Source organism: Cervus elaphus, chromosome 33 (assembly GCF_910594005.1).
Source record: "Cervus elaphus chromosome 33, mCerEla1.1, whole genome shotgun sequence".
Lineage (NCBI taxonomy): Eukaryota > Metazoa > Chordata > Mammalia > Artiodactyla > Cervidae > Cervus > Cervus elaphus.
Window position 1 is genome coordinate 12,080,542 of NC_057847.1, and position 13,863 is coordinate 12,094,404.

At 37.4% G+C, this 13,863-nt stretch overlaps 1 protein-coding gene across 3 annotated transcripts in view; it reads right to left on the reverse strand.

Moving 5' to 3' along the window:
- Positions 1-13,863, reverse strand: part of GULP1 (GULP PTB domain containing engulfment adaptor 1) — a 313,902-nt gene that overhangs the window by 29,560 nt on the left and 270,479 nt on the right. For all 3 annotated transcript variants that reach the window (XM_043894934.1, XM_043894936.1, XM_043894935.1), the window contains exons 8-9: positions 4,629-4,745; positions 3,860-3,952 (exon numbers count right to left, since the gene is read on the reverse strand). In XM_043894934.1, coding sequence (XP_043750869.1) covers positions 3,860-3,952; positions 4,629-4,745 — 210 coding nt within the window. The remainder of the gene's footprint in view (positions 1-3,859; positions 3,953-4,628; positions 4,746-13,863) is intronic.

Genomic DNA, 13,863 nt, shown 5'->3' on the forward strand with positions numbered 1-13,863 from the left:
GAAAGACTGACGGCAGGAGTACAAGGGGGCAACAGACGATGAGATGGTTGGATGGCATCACCAACCCAGTGGGTGTGAGTTTGAGTAGCTCTGGGAGTTGGTAATGGACAGGGAAGCCTGGTGTGCTGCAGCCCATGGGGTCACAAGCAGTCAGACACAAATGAGTGACTGAACTGAATTGATGTTACAGAAATTCAGCTTTTTAACTTTGTATTATTTACTAGGGTAGATGGCTTGTTACCTTTTAGTTATCCATAAATTTTACCAAAAGTGTTTATTTTTCTGATTCTTCCCATAACTAACTTTATCAGCTACTTCATTATATACTGATCTGACAAGAATAGCATCCATACCAGTAATTTACATTATTTTCATTTTCTACATTACTTTTAATACCACAAAACCCTCAAATTCTGTTCCTACTTTTGTTCTCTTTCCTCCCTCTCTCATAAAGATTATTTTAATGCTGAAATTAGAGATAAATCTTCTATTTTACTTTGACTAGTAGTTGCTTGATGTGGACTATATTGTGTTTGACTGGCAAATTCTGATATTTCAGAAAACTACTGCATTAAGTATTTATTTTTTAAGGGCCAAATTATAGTATCACATTATTTATAGAGAACCATTTTTGAATTTGAGTTAGCAAAAGAATGATTACTTCTGTATGATTTAGGAAAGTTTGGCTCCTGGGAGATTTAAGGCTTCTTTTGGGTGAAGAGTCATCTGTGTTAGGGCTTCTTCTCATTACTACACACTCAAAACTCATGGAGAATCTGAAGCCAAATTAATCCTATATAACTAACCCCCCTATATTGTAATTTCAGCATGCATAATGGGATTCATAATTTACTCCCATGCTTTTCAATTAATATATTAATTGCTGGCTAATCTTTTAAACAAGCTGCCAAAATTTCAGCAATTTTGGAGCATTCTAGCCTCAGTCCTCTGAGAAAAAACAAACAAAACGTGTAGAATCTCATTTCTGGAGTTATAAGTCCAATAGTGATTTTCTGTGTGTGAACTTTGCTAGACTCTGTGAGGTACCTGGTGTTCCAGCAGCGTGTCCTGTAAAATTAATGCTCACACTTCGTAAGAAAGTACATATGTAAAACATAGCCAACTTTATGGAAATTTGCTTTACTATAGGCCCATTGCAAGCTATTAGACAAGAGATACATATACTTTAAATTTATATTTTAACTATTTAGAATTTTCATTATTTTTCAAATTCAATTTCAAAAGTTTGAATCATTAATAAACTTTCAGAAGAGTGGATATTTATGAGCATGGGAATATTTTATAATTACTAAATAATTGTGGTTGTGGTTTAGTTGCTAAGTTGCGTCCAACTCTTGCGACCCCAGGCTACAGTCAATGGGATTCTCTAGGCAAGAATACTGGAGTGGGTTGCCATTTCCTGCTCCAGGGGATCTTCCTGACCCAGGAATTGAACCCGGGTGTCCTGCATTGCAGGCAGGTTCTTTACTGACTGAGCTACGAGGTAGGTAATGTAATGTAATTTATTTTATTTTTAATATCAGAAAAAGGGAGATCATTTTAACAGGGATGGCATACAGATGGACTGAGTTTTACATTAATTTATTTCTCAGCTATATAACTACAATGAAAATTAAAGGCAAAAATATTTGTGCATAGTCTCTTCAAAAAGATGTTAAAAAGGTAATAAATACCTATAACAGAATATTAAAATCAGGTATCTTTAGCAATTTAAAAATGCTGAGTTCACTTTTTTTAAGAATCAAATTCTATTTTTTAATCTTAAGAAGATGTATTAGCAATTTCAAAAATCACAAAATAAGACTTTAGGAGCTGAAAAGTTATGAGACAAGTAGTTTTGTAAAAGTTAAAGAAAAAATATAGACAAAGATATTACCACAACAAAAGAATGTAAGTATATTGTAAAGTTATAATTTGAGCCAGTTGCAAAATTATCAATAAGGTAATAAATTTTGTACACGTGTATTAAGTACAAAAGAATGGTTTATAGAAAATTATTTCTCTTTTTTTAATAATCTGTTTTACAGGATGGCTTATAAGACTTTCAATGAGATGCAAACAAGTGTTACTCCAACTAAAGGTTGAAGAGTCAATGTTCTGCCTTGTGGTGGGGAAGGCAAGAACAAAATCATCATTTTGATGAGAAGCAAATGAAGACGATAGTAAAGATAAAAACTCAATGAACATGAACTTGAGCAAACTCCGGGAGATAGTGAAGGACAGGGAAGCCTGGCGTGCTGCAGTCCCTGGGGTCAGACATGACTGAGCAACTGAGCAGCAACAGCAAAAACCCATAGAGCGATATTATGATAAAGTCAGAGCTTAGAGAGAATGCCTGGGCACCTCACTGTGCGTTACAGAGGCACACAGCAACTCTGGGGCCTCTCTCACCTTGGCTGGCTGTATCAACCCCATGGTCACAAACTGTATGCCAAGCGATGGAAACAACTCTTTCAGTGCGGAAGACGGAAAAGTGTCAGTTTAGAAGAAAAACAGAAGTTTTTGGATCCATTTCCAGGGGACACCAATTTTAAAACTTCTTACAGAGGCATTCTTCATGGTGATGAACTGGTGAAATAGATTCTAGTGTTGTTGTTTAGTCACTAAGTCATGTCTGACTCTTTGTGACCCCATGAACAACAGTAGGCCAGGCTTCCTTGTCCTTCCCTATCTCCTGGAGTTTGCTCAAATTCATGTCCATTGAGTCAGTGACGCTATCCAACCATCTCATCCTCTGTAACCCCCTTCTCCTCCTGCCTTCAGTCTTTCCCAACATCAGGGTCTTTTCCAATGAATTGACTCTTCACATCAAGTGGCCAAAGTATTAGAGCTTCAGTTTTAGCATCGGTCCTTCCAATGAATATTCATGGTTGATTTCCTTTAAGTGAAATATTCTAGTAGCAATTCTAGATAGCATTAATGTGTGTGTGTGTGTGTGTGTGTTTGTGTGTATGCATATATATATATATATATAAATATTCTAAAGAGTTTTCCTAAAGACAACCAAAATTGACTTGCAAATGAATATCTGCAGCAGAAAATTCTTTCCAGCAGTTTGTAAATGCCATAGTTGAGTTTCAATTCATAGTATCATACCAAAAGTTATATATATGAAAATTTCTAAATGCAAAACAAAATATGTACTTTAATGGAGAATATCAACACAGATAACTCTAAAAGAAAATAAGATTCCCAAGTATATTTTGCCTACAGAAAGTATCAACTGTTTTAAATTCTATCTCGCTCCAAAAAAATTCCTTTAACCAAATCAGAAAATAATGGCATCATACATTAAGATGAGAAAATGATTTCAAATGTATGCTAAACCAAAAATAAATAATTTAACTATAAATGTATGGAGTGTTATCTGCACAGACTATCACTGATTTTAGTGTGTGAAATATAACTGTGTCACTCTCAGTAGGAGCCCTTGCTATATAAATATATAACATGAGAAACCAATTCGATCTTGTTAAGAGTCCAGTTTCTATAATGAAGTTTAGTATTCCAAGGGTAGATTGGCTTGGGTCATTGAATCTAACTTCAGTAAATAGTAATCAATTGGAATGAAAGAAAGAGGAAAACAACAAGTAGAGGGCTGAATTATTCTAAAGAAAAGAGCAGCAATGAAAAACAACTTTGATCTGAGCTACATAGGTAATTTTAACCTTTAATCTTATTTAGCATCTTTTATCTCTATCTAGGTTTAGTTTAAAACGACTGATCTCAGAATATTATTAATATTTGAACTATTGAAGAGTTGATGATGCAGACACGATTTATCATCACGAAGTCATGTTTCTTTAAGGAAAAACATGCATGTATTCTATATACTTACTGGAGGTGTTGATACTTGGGTTATTCTTAACTGGTTTTCCAAATCTTGTACTTTGTTTTTAAGTTCCATATTTTCTGTTTCTAAGTCTTGAATCTAAAAAGTAGATGATTATTGAACAATCTTCAGACATTTATTCTTGGAAAATATTGGCTGTTAAATTGGTTACATTAATGAATAGGATTTCACATTATTTAAACTTTTAATGTATTTTTTTGTGCATTGGGTGAAATTTATTTTATAAAGCTTGAGCTATATCATAGAATTCTAGGTCACTGGAAAGACATACTATTAAATTTAAAATATGTTTTTACACGTGTGCAAATTTCATGTTCCTAATACCTCTGTGTTTTCCTGTAGTGCTATGCAAGCTGTACCCATAATCTTGGAGTATAACCGCAAGACAGTGAAACTTGCTTATGATGATTTTGAAGAGAGTGGAGAAAGGGTGTAATTTAATTATAAAGGAATCTGATCTGCATGGGAAACCACTTACCCAGCATCTGCTGCTTCTGCTGCTCTGATCCCCATGAGAAGCATCAGGAAGTGAAACAAAGTCACATGAGAACACTAAGTTCGTGTGGGAATTCAATATAAGATGGTTAAAAACTGTGCAGGGGATCAGGAATGAAAAATCATAGGAACACAGTGAGAGCAGTTCCAATCAGTGTGGGGGAATTTAATGGCAGGGCTTCTAAATTTGTTTGATGGTATGCAAGTTTCCCTGTACTTACATCATATAAATGTAAAACGACAAGCTTAGTTTACTCACTCTTTTCTGTAACCCTGCAATCTGTTTTCTTGTTTCAACATCTTTTCCTCCAGATTCTAGAAACTTCCTGTACGCCAGGTCAAATGCTTGGCCGATTGTTAATGTTATCTCTTCAGCCTTTGTAAAAACCAAACAAAGAAGATTTGCAGTTTAATAATAATCTGTTAGACTGTTCTTTGAATCAAGAAAAACATTAACATGACATATTTCAAAAGGGCAATGTCTAGGGGCAGAAGTGTAGCAAATGAGCAAAAGTAATCTATGCTAACATAATCATTCAAAGCCTAAACCACGCACGACATAAAAGAGGAATGTTTTGGATATTAAATGAATAGCTGTTGAAGTTTGAAACAAGAGTCCTATCGAAATTCTCATCTCTTTTATCATAGCATTTCCCCCACTAGTTTGTTTTTCTCCTTTCCTTAAATATTTAGTGCCTATTAAATGAAAGCATAGTGCCAACTGCAGTTTTTCTTGTGGTTTTGCTACTTACTTTGGTTTCCTAGTGAAGAGGGTTTGTTAAACCTGGCAGGTAACTTGAATGAGGTTGGCTGGGTGGTGTCTGTGGAAAACCTGAGGTGTGCCTGCTCTAAAGGGAACAGCTGCTATTCAGTTCCAGTTAATTGTTGGAAATGAGCAATTCCAACCCAGAGTTGTCAATTTTAAATATGTGAGATGAGACCAGAAATATGAATTTTCACATGGAAAATTTTAAGTAGTAGTAAACAATATTTTTTAAAACACAGTGACGACTGAGAAATGTTCTGTCATCTGAATTTGGCCTCATAAAACAATTACCTCTGGTCTATTTACTAGGAACTGCCCCAGATAGTCTAAGTCCACCAGCTCATTTTTTCTCCAATGATATTTCAGCTGATATCACAGTTTCTTAGTGGGAACAGTGTAAACACTAAATAAATATTTGTTTAATTAACATTATAAAGAAATTTCGTAAAGGCATTAATTGATTTAATGCATCACAAATATTTCATATTTAATGGTAAGAACTCCAGATGACATAACAACTGGTAGCAATATTAAATCTTGTAAATGCCCTGCTTTTACTAATCTACTACAAATCTTAAAATTTTGTTATATCCTATATACAATCTAATTTAAAAATGTTTTACAAATAAAGCTCAGATTACTTAATTAAGACATTGTTATTTTTGTAGTTCACTATTCATTTACAAAGGCTTTTAAACATAAAAAAACATTATAGAGTCTAACCTGGTGAGTTAAAAAAATGCAAAATATATGCCTATACTTATATAAGAGGACTGTCTTACAAAAAAGATGGAAAATAAGCTATATTAAGGAATACTAAATAATACTGAATAAATTAAAATGAGCTTAATGTATCTTCTTAATAGGACAATGTGTTTTCCTCAAATACTCAAGGTGTATAAGACAGAGAATTATTTAAATGATAACATGGTCGATGCATCACTAATAATATTTGACTTCATTATTGGTTGTTTACAATAATAAGTTTTAAAAACCACATTCACTTTTAAGGTATGACATATATTTTTAATTAAGATGGCATTTTTGTTGTTGCTCAGTTGCTCAGTAGTGTCTGACGTTGCAACCCCATGGACTGCAGCACATCAAATTTACCTATTCTTCACCATGTCCCAGAGTTGCACAAACTCATGCCCAGTGAGTCACTGATGCCATCCAACCATCTCACCCGCTGTTGTCTTCTCTCCTCTCTTCAGCCTTTCCCATCATCAGGGTCTTTCCCAATGAATCAGCTCCTTGTATCAGGTGGCCAAAGCACTGGAGCTTCAGCTTCAGCATCAGTCCTTCCAATGAATATTCAGGACTGATTTCCTTCAGGATGGACTGGTTGGATCTCCTTGCAGTCCAAGGGACTCTCAAGAGTCTTCTCCAACACCACAGTGCAAAAGCATCAATTCTTTGGCACCTCAGCCTTCTTTATGGTTCAACTCGCACATCCATATGTGACTACTAGAAAAACCATAGCTTTGACTAGACAGACATTTGTCAGCAAAGTAATGTCTCTGCTTTTTAATATGCTGTCTAGGTTTATCATAGTTTTTCTTCCAAAGAGCAAGCAGCTTTTAATTTCATGGCTGTAGTCACCAGCTGCAGTGATTTTGGAGCCCAAGAAAATAAAGATTGTCACAGTCTCCACTGTTTTCCCCATTTATTTGCCACAAAATGATGGGACCAGATGGCATGATCTTTATTTTTTAAATGCTGAGTTTTAAGTCAGCGCTTTTACTCTCCTCTTTCACTTTCATCAAGAGACTCTTTAGTTCCTCTTCACTTTCACCATAAGGGTGGTGTCATCTGCATATCTGAGGTTATGGATATTTCTCCTGGCAATCTTGACTCCAGCTTGTGCTTCCTCCAGCCCAGCGTTTCTCATGATGTGCTCTGCATATAAGTTAAATAAGCAGGGTGACACTACACAGCCTTGATGCCCTCCTTTCCCAATTTGGAACCAGTCTGTTGTTCCATGTCCGGTTCTAACTGTTGCTTCTTGGCCCGCATACAGGTTTCTCACGAGGAAGGTAAGGTGCTCTGGTATTCCCATCTCTTTGAGAATTTTCCACAGTTTGGAGTGATTCACACAGCTGAAAGCTTTAGCATAGTCAGTATAGCAGAGGTAGATGTTTTTCTGGAATTCTCTTGCTTTTCGATGATCCAACAGATGTTGGCAATTTGATCTCTGGTTCCTCTGCCTTGTCTAAATCCAGCTTGTACATCTGGAAGTTCTTGGTTCACACACCTTGCTAGCATATGATACGTGTACAGTTGTGAAATGAGATGGCATTTAGTGTTAGTTGCTCAGTTGTGCCTAACTGTTTGCAACCCCATGGACTGCAGCCCACCAGGCTCCTCTGTCCATGGGATTTTTCAGGCAAGGATACTGGAGTGGGCTGCCATTTCCTTCTCCAGGGGATCTTCCCAACCCAGGGATTGAACCCAGGTCTCCTGCACTGCAGGCAGATTCTTTACCAACTGAGCTACAAGGGAAGCCCTTGTAGATGGCACTTAACTCCCTAGTAAATGTTCACCATATATTACCTCCATGGATTTTCATGATTCTGTGAGGTGGGGATTACTGTTATCCCCTCAATACTTATGCAACTGCAATTCTTTGTGTAACTTGTCTAAAGGCTCACAGTTAGTTAGAGGAGAACTTGGATTCAGATTCAGAATATCTGAGTCTACAAGCATTACACATTTGAGGGTAGGGGATGAAACATATCCATTTAAATGCACAGACCACAATTATAGAACCAGATGTGTTTTGAAAAAATGTTCAGTTCAGTCGCTCAGTCGAGTCCGACTCTTTGCGACCCCATGAATCGCAGCATGCCAGGCCTCGCTGTCCATCACCAACTCCCGGAGCTTACTCAAACTCATGCCCATCGAGTCGGTGATGCCATCCAGCCATCTCATCTTCTGTCGTCCCCTTCTCCTCCTGCCCCCAATCTTTCCCAGTATCAGGGTCTTTTCCAATGAGTCAACTCTTTGCATGAGGTGGCCAAAGTACTGGAGTTTCAGCTTCAGCATCAGTCCTTCCAATGAACACCCAGGACTGATCTCCTTTAGGATGGACTGGTTGAATCTCCTTGCAGTCCAAGGGACTCTCAAGAGTCTTCTCCAACACCACAGTTCAAAAGAATCAATTCTTTGGCACTCAGCTTTCTTCACAGTCCAACTCTCACATCCATACATGACCCACTGGGAAAACTTAGCCTTGACCAGACAGACCTTTGTTGGCAAAGTAATGTCTCTGAAAAAATGTACATACTTATAAAACCACTATATCATTAGAAATATAGAAGATCTCTAACATGCTTGAAAGCTCTTCTATACCTATGCATGAACACTCAGTCACTTCAGTCATGACCAACTCTGTCCAATGCTAAGCACTGTGGCCCCCCAGGCTCCTCTTGTCCATGGGATTCTCCAGGCAAGAATAGTGGAGTGGCTTGCCATGCTCTCTTCCAGGGGATCTTCTCAACCCAGGAATTGAACCTGCGTCTTTTGTGTCTTCTACATTGCAGGCAGACTGAGCCACCGGGGAAGCATCTCCTATACGTTCATTTCAGTTCAGTTCAGTCCCTCAGTCGTGTCCGACTCATTGCGACCCGATGAATCGCAGCACGCCAGGCCTCCCTGTCCATCACCAGCTCCCAGGGTTTACTCAAACTCATGCCCACTGAGTCAGTGATGCCATCCAGCCATCTCATCCTCTGTCGTCCCCTTCTCCTCCTGCCCCCAATCTTTCCCAGCATCAGGGTCTTTCCAAGTGAGTCAACTCTTCGCATGAGGTGGCCAAAGTATTGGAGTTTCAGCTTCAGCATCAGTCCTTCCAATGAACACCCAGGACTGATCTCCTTCAGGATGGACTGGTTGGATCTCCTTGCAGCCCAAGGGACTCTCAAGAGTCTTCTCCAACACCACAGTTCAAAAGCACCAATTTTTCGGCACTCAGCTTTCTTCACAGTCCAACTCTCACATCCATACATGACCACTGGAAAAATCAGAGCCTTGACCAGATGGACCTTTGTTGGCAAAGTAATGTCTATGCTTTTTAATATGCTGTCTAGGTTGGTCATAACTTTCCTTCCAAGAGGTAAGCATCTTTTTATTTCATGGCTGCAGTCACCGTCTGCAGTGATTTTGGAGCCCCCAAAAATAAAGTCCGACACTGTTTCCACTATCTCCCCATTTATTTCCCGTGAGGTGATGGGACCAGATGCCATGATCTTAGTTGTCTGAATGTTGAGCTTTAAGCCATCTTTTTCACTCTCCTCTTTCACTTTCATCAAGAGGCTTTTTAGTTCCTCTTCACTTTCTACCATAAGGGTGGTGTCATCTGCATATCTGAGGTTATTGATATTTCTCCCGGCAATCTTAATTCCAGCTTGTGGTTCTTCCAGCCCAGCATTTCTCATGATGTACTCTGCATATAAGTTAAATAAGCAGGGCGACAATAGACAGCCTTGACGTACTCCTTTTCCTATTTGGAACCAGTCTGTTGTTCCATGTCCAGTTCTAACTGTTGCTTCCTGACCTGCATACAGGTTTCTCAAGAGGCAGGTCAGGTGGTCTGGTATTCCCATTTCCTTCAGAATTTTCCACAGTTTATTGTGATCCACACAGTCGAAGGCTTTGGCATAGTCAATAAAGCAGAAATAGATGTTTTTCTGGAACTCTCTTGCTTTTTTGATGATCCAGTGGATATTGGCAACTTGATCTCTGGTTCCTCTGCCTTTTCTAAAACCAGCTTGACATTTCCCCTAAAATCAGGAACAAGACAAGGGTGCCCACTCTCACCACTACTATTCAACATAGTTTTTTGGAAGTGTTGGCCACAGTAATCAGAGCAGAAAAAGAAATAAAGGTAATCCAGATAGGAAAAGAAGTGAAACTCTCACTGTGTGCAAATGACATGATCCTCTACATAGAAAACTCTAAAGACTCTACCAGAAAATTACTAGAGCTAATCAATGAATATAGTAAATTTGCAGGATATAAAATTAACACACAGAAATCCCTTGCATTCCTATACACTAACAATGAAAAAACAGAAAGAGAAATTAAGGAAACAATACCATTCACCATTGCAACAAAAAGAATAAAATACTTAGGAGTATATCTACCTAGAGAAACAAAAGACCTATACATAGAAAACTATAAAACACTGATGAAAGAAATCAAAGAGGACACAAACAGATGGAGAAACATACCGTGTTCATGGATTGGAAGAATCAATATTGTCAAAATGGCTATTCTACCCAAAGCAATCTATAGATTCAATGCAATCCCTATCAAGCTACCAACGGTATTTTTCACAGAACTAGACCAAAGAATTTCACAATTTGTATGGAAATACAAAAAACCCCGAATAGCCAAAGTAATCTTGAGAAAGAAGAATGGAACTGGAGGAATCAACCTGCCTGACTTCAGACTCTACTACAAAGCCACAGTCATCAAGACAGTATGGTACTGGCACAAAGACAGAAATATAGATCAATGGAACAGAAAGCCTAGAGATAAATCCACATACCTATAGACACCTTATCTTCAACAAGGGAGGAAAGAATATACAATGGAAAAAAGACAAACTTTTTAACAAGTGGTGCTGGGAAAACTGGTCAACCACTTGTAAAAGAATGAAACTAGAACACTTTCTAACACCATACACAAAAATAAACTCAAAATGGATCAAAGATCTAAACGTAAGACCAGAAACTATAGAACTCCTAGAGGAGAACATAGGCAAAACACTCTCCGACATAAATCACAGCAAGATCCTCTATGACCCACCTCCCAGATTATTGGAAATAAAAGCAAAAATAAACAAATGGGACCTAATGAAACTTAAAAGCTTTTGCACAACAAAGGAAACTATAAGCAAGGTGCAAGGACAGCCCTCAGAATGGGAGAACATAATAGCAACTGAAGCAACAGACAAGGGATTAATCTCAAAAATATACAAGCAACTCCTGCAGCTCAATTCCAGAAAAATAAATGACCCAATCAAAAAATGGGCCAAAGAACTAAACAGACATTTCTCCAAAGAAGACATACAGATGGCTAACAAACACATGAAAAGATGCTCAACATCACTCATTATCAGAGAAATGCAAATCAAAACCTCAATGAGGTACCATTACATGCCAGTCAGGATGGCTGCTATCCAAAAGTCTACAAACAATAAATGCTGGAGAGGGTGTGGAGAAAAGGGAACCTTCTTACACTGTTTTTGGGAATGCAAACTAGTACAGCCACTATAGAGAACAGTGTGGAGATTCCTTAAACAACTGGAAATAGAACTGCCATATGACCCAGCAATCCCACTTCTGGGCATACACACCAAGGAAACCAGATCTGAAAGAGACACGTGTACCCCAATGTTCATCGCAGCACTGTTTATAATAGCCAAGACATGGAAGCAACCTAGATGCCCATCAGCAGACGAATGGATAAGGAAGCTGTGGTACATACACAACATGGAATATTACTCAGCCATTAAAAAGAATTCATTTGAATCAGTTCTAATGAGATGGATCAAACTGGAGCCCAGTATACAGAGTGAAGTAAGCCAGAAAGATAAAGACCAATACAGTATACTAATGCATATATATGGAATTTTAAAAGCTGGTAACAATAACCCTATATGCAAAACAGAAAAAGTGACACAGATGTACAGAACAGACTTCTAGACTCTGTGGGAGAAGGCGATGGTGAGATGTTCAGAGAGAATAGCATTGCAACAAGTATACTAGCAAGGGTGAAACAGATCACCAGCCCAGGTTGGATGCATGAGACGGGTGCTCAGGGCTGGTGCACTGGGAAGACCCAGAAGGATGGGATGGAGAAGAAGGCAGGAGGGGGGATTGGGATGGGGATCACATGTAAATCCATGGCTGATTCATGTCAATGTATGGCAAAAACCACTACAATACTGTAAAGTAATTAGCCTCCAACGAAGAAAAATAAATGAAAAAAAAAAAAAGTAAAACCATTAAAAAATTAAATAAATAAATAAATAAAAAAAAATAAAATGAAAAATAAAACCAGCTTGAACATCTGGAAGTTCTCGGTTCACTTACTGCTGAAGCCTGGATTGGAGAATTTTGAGCATTACTTTACTAGGCGTGTGAAATGAGTGCAATTGTGCGGTAGTTAGAGAATTCTTTGGGATTGCCTTTCTTAGGGACTGGAATGAAAACGGATCTTTTCCAGTCCTGTACTTCTAGTCAAATCACAGTTCTTCTAAGTAACTGTTGCTCTAATTTCTATCACCATAGATCAGTTTGTCTGTTTTTGTATTCTTTTATATCTGTCTTCTTTAGTTTCTCAGATGTTATATTTATGATTTATTGCTGATTACTTTCCAACCAGTGAATATATCTCAAATTGTTTTTTCACTTGTCTATCAAGCAAAGTTTGTGGTGTTTTCAGTTCTGAGTTACAAATAAAGCTGTAACAAACATTCTTGTAAAATCTTTTTGTGGACATATGTTTTTATATTTCTGGGTAAATATCTAGAAGAAAGTGAAAGTGAAGGCCCTCAGTCGGGTCCGACTCTTCAAAACCCCATGGACTCCTCCATCCATGGGATTTTCCAGACAAGATACTGGAGTGGGTTGCCATTTCCTTCTCCAAATATCTGGAAAGAAATTGCTAAATCATAGGATGTGTCTACATTTAACACTATAAGAAACTCCCAAACTGCTTTCCAAAGTAGTTGCACCATCTTGTATTCCCACCGGCAGTAAGAGTGTTGTAATTTGCTCCACATTCTCACCACTATCAGATACTGACATCTTTTCAATTTAGTCATCTTACTGAATGAGTAATGCTATAACAATGTGGTTATTTTTAATTTTTTACTGGAGTTTAGTTGCTTTACAATGTTATGTTAGTTTCTAATGTACAGCAAAGCAAATCAGCTATATGAATATATATATCCCCCTTTCTTTTTGATTTCTCTCCCAGTTAACACAGTGCATTTAATCTGAATTTCCCTCTTGAACTATTATATTAGCCCAGTTTCATGTAATCATTGGACTTTGTTATATTTTCATGATGAACTCCCTGTAGAGCACAGTCTCATGCCCATTTTTTAAAGTTTTTTTTCTTTTTATTCTTGATATTTAGTTCTTTATAAATTCTGAATACAAATCCTTTTTCAGATTCATGTATGTGACTTGCCATTAAAATTTAGAATACTGTTTATAGGTTAATAGAAAATATTTATTGATTAAGGCTCATGTATCATTTTTTGTTCTGTTAGGTTGTACTTTTGGGGTCATTTCTAGACATCATTGTCTATTCAAAGTTCATAGAGAGATTCTCCTATGTTTAATGAAATTTTTGTAGCAGGCTATAAAAGCTTCTAATTTTATATTTATAATTCATTGCAAAGTATTTTTATGTAGCATAAGCAGGAATTAGTTGTTAAGCATTATTTGTTAATATATTTAGCTAGTTGTTTCAATGTCATTTGTCAAAGACATCCTTTCTCCATTAAATTGTCTTCTCACATTTATGGAAAAATCAATTGACCACACATGTGTAGATACTTCTGTTTTCTACAATAGTTTGTTTACTATTTATCTGTGATTACATTAATATCAGGAGACATGGGTTCAATCCCTGGGTCAGGAATATCCCCTGGAGAAGAAAGTGGCAACCCACTCCAGTATTCTTGCCTGGAAAAATCCCATGGATGGAG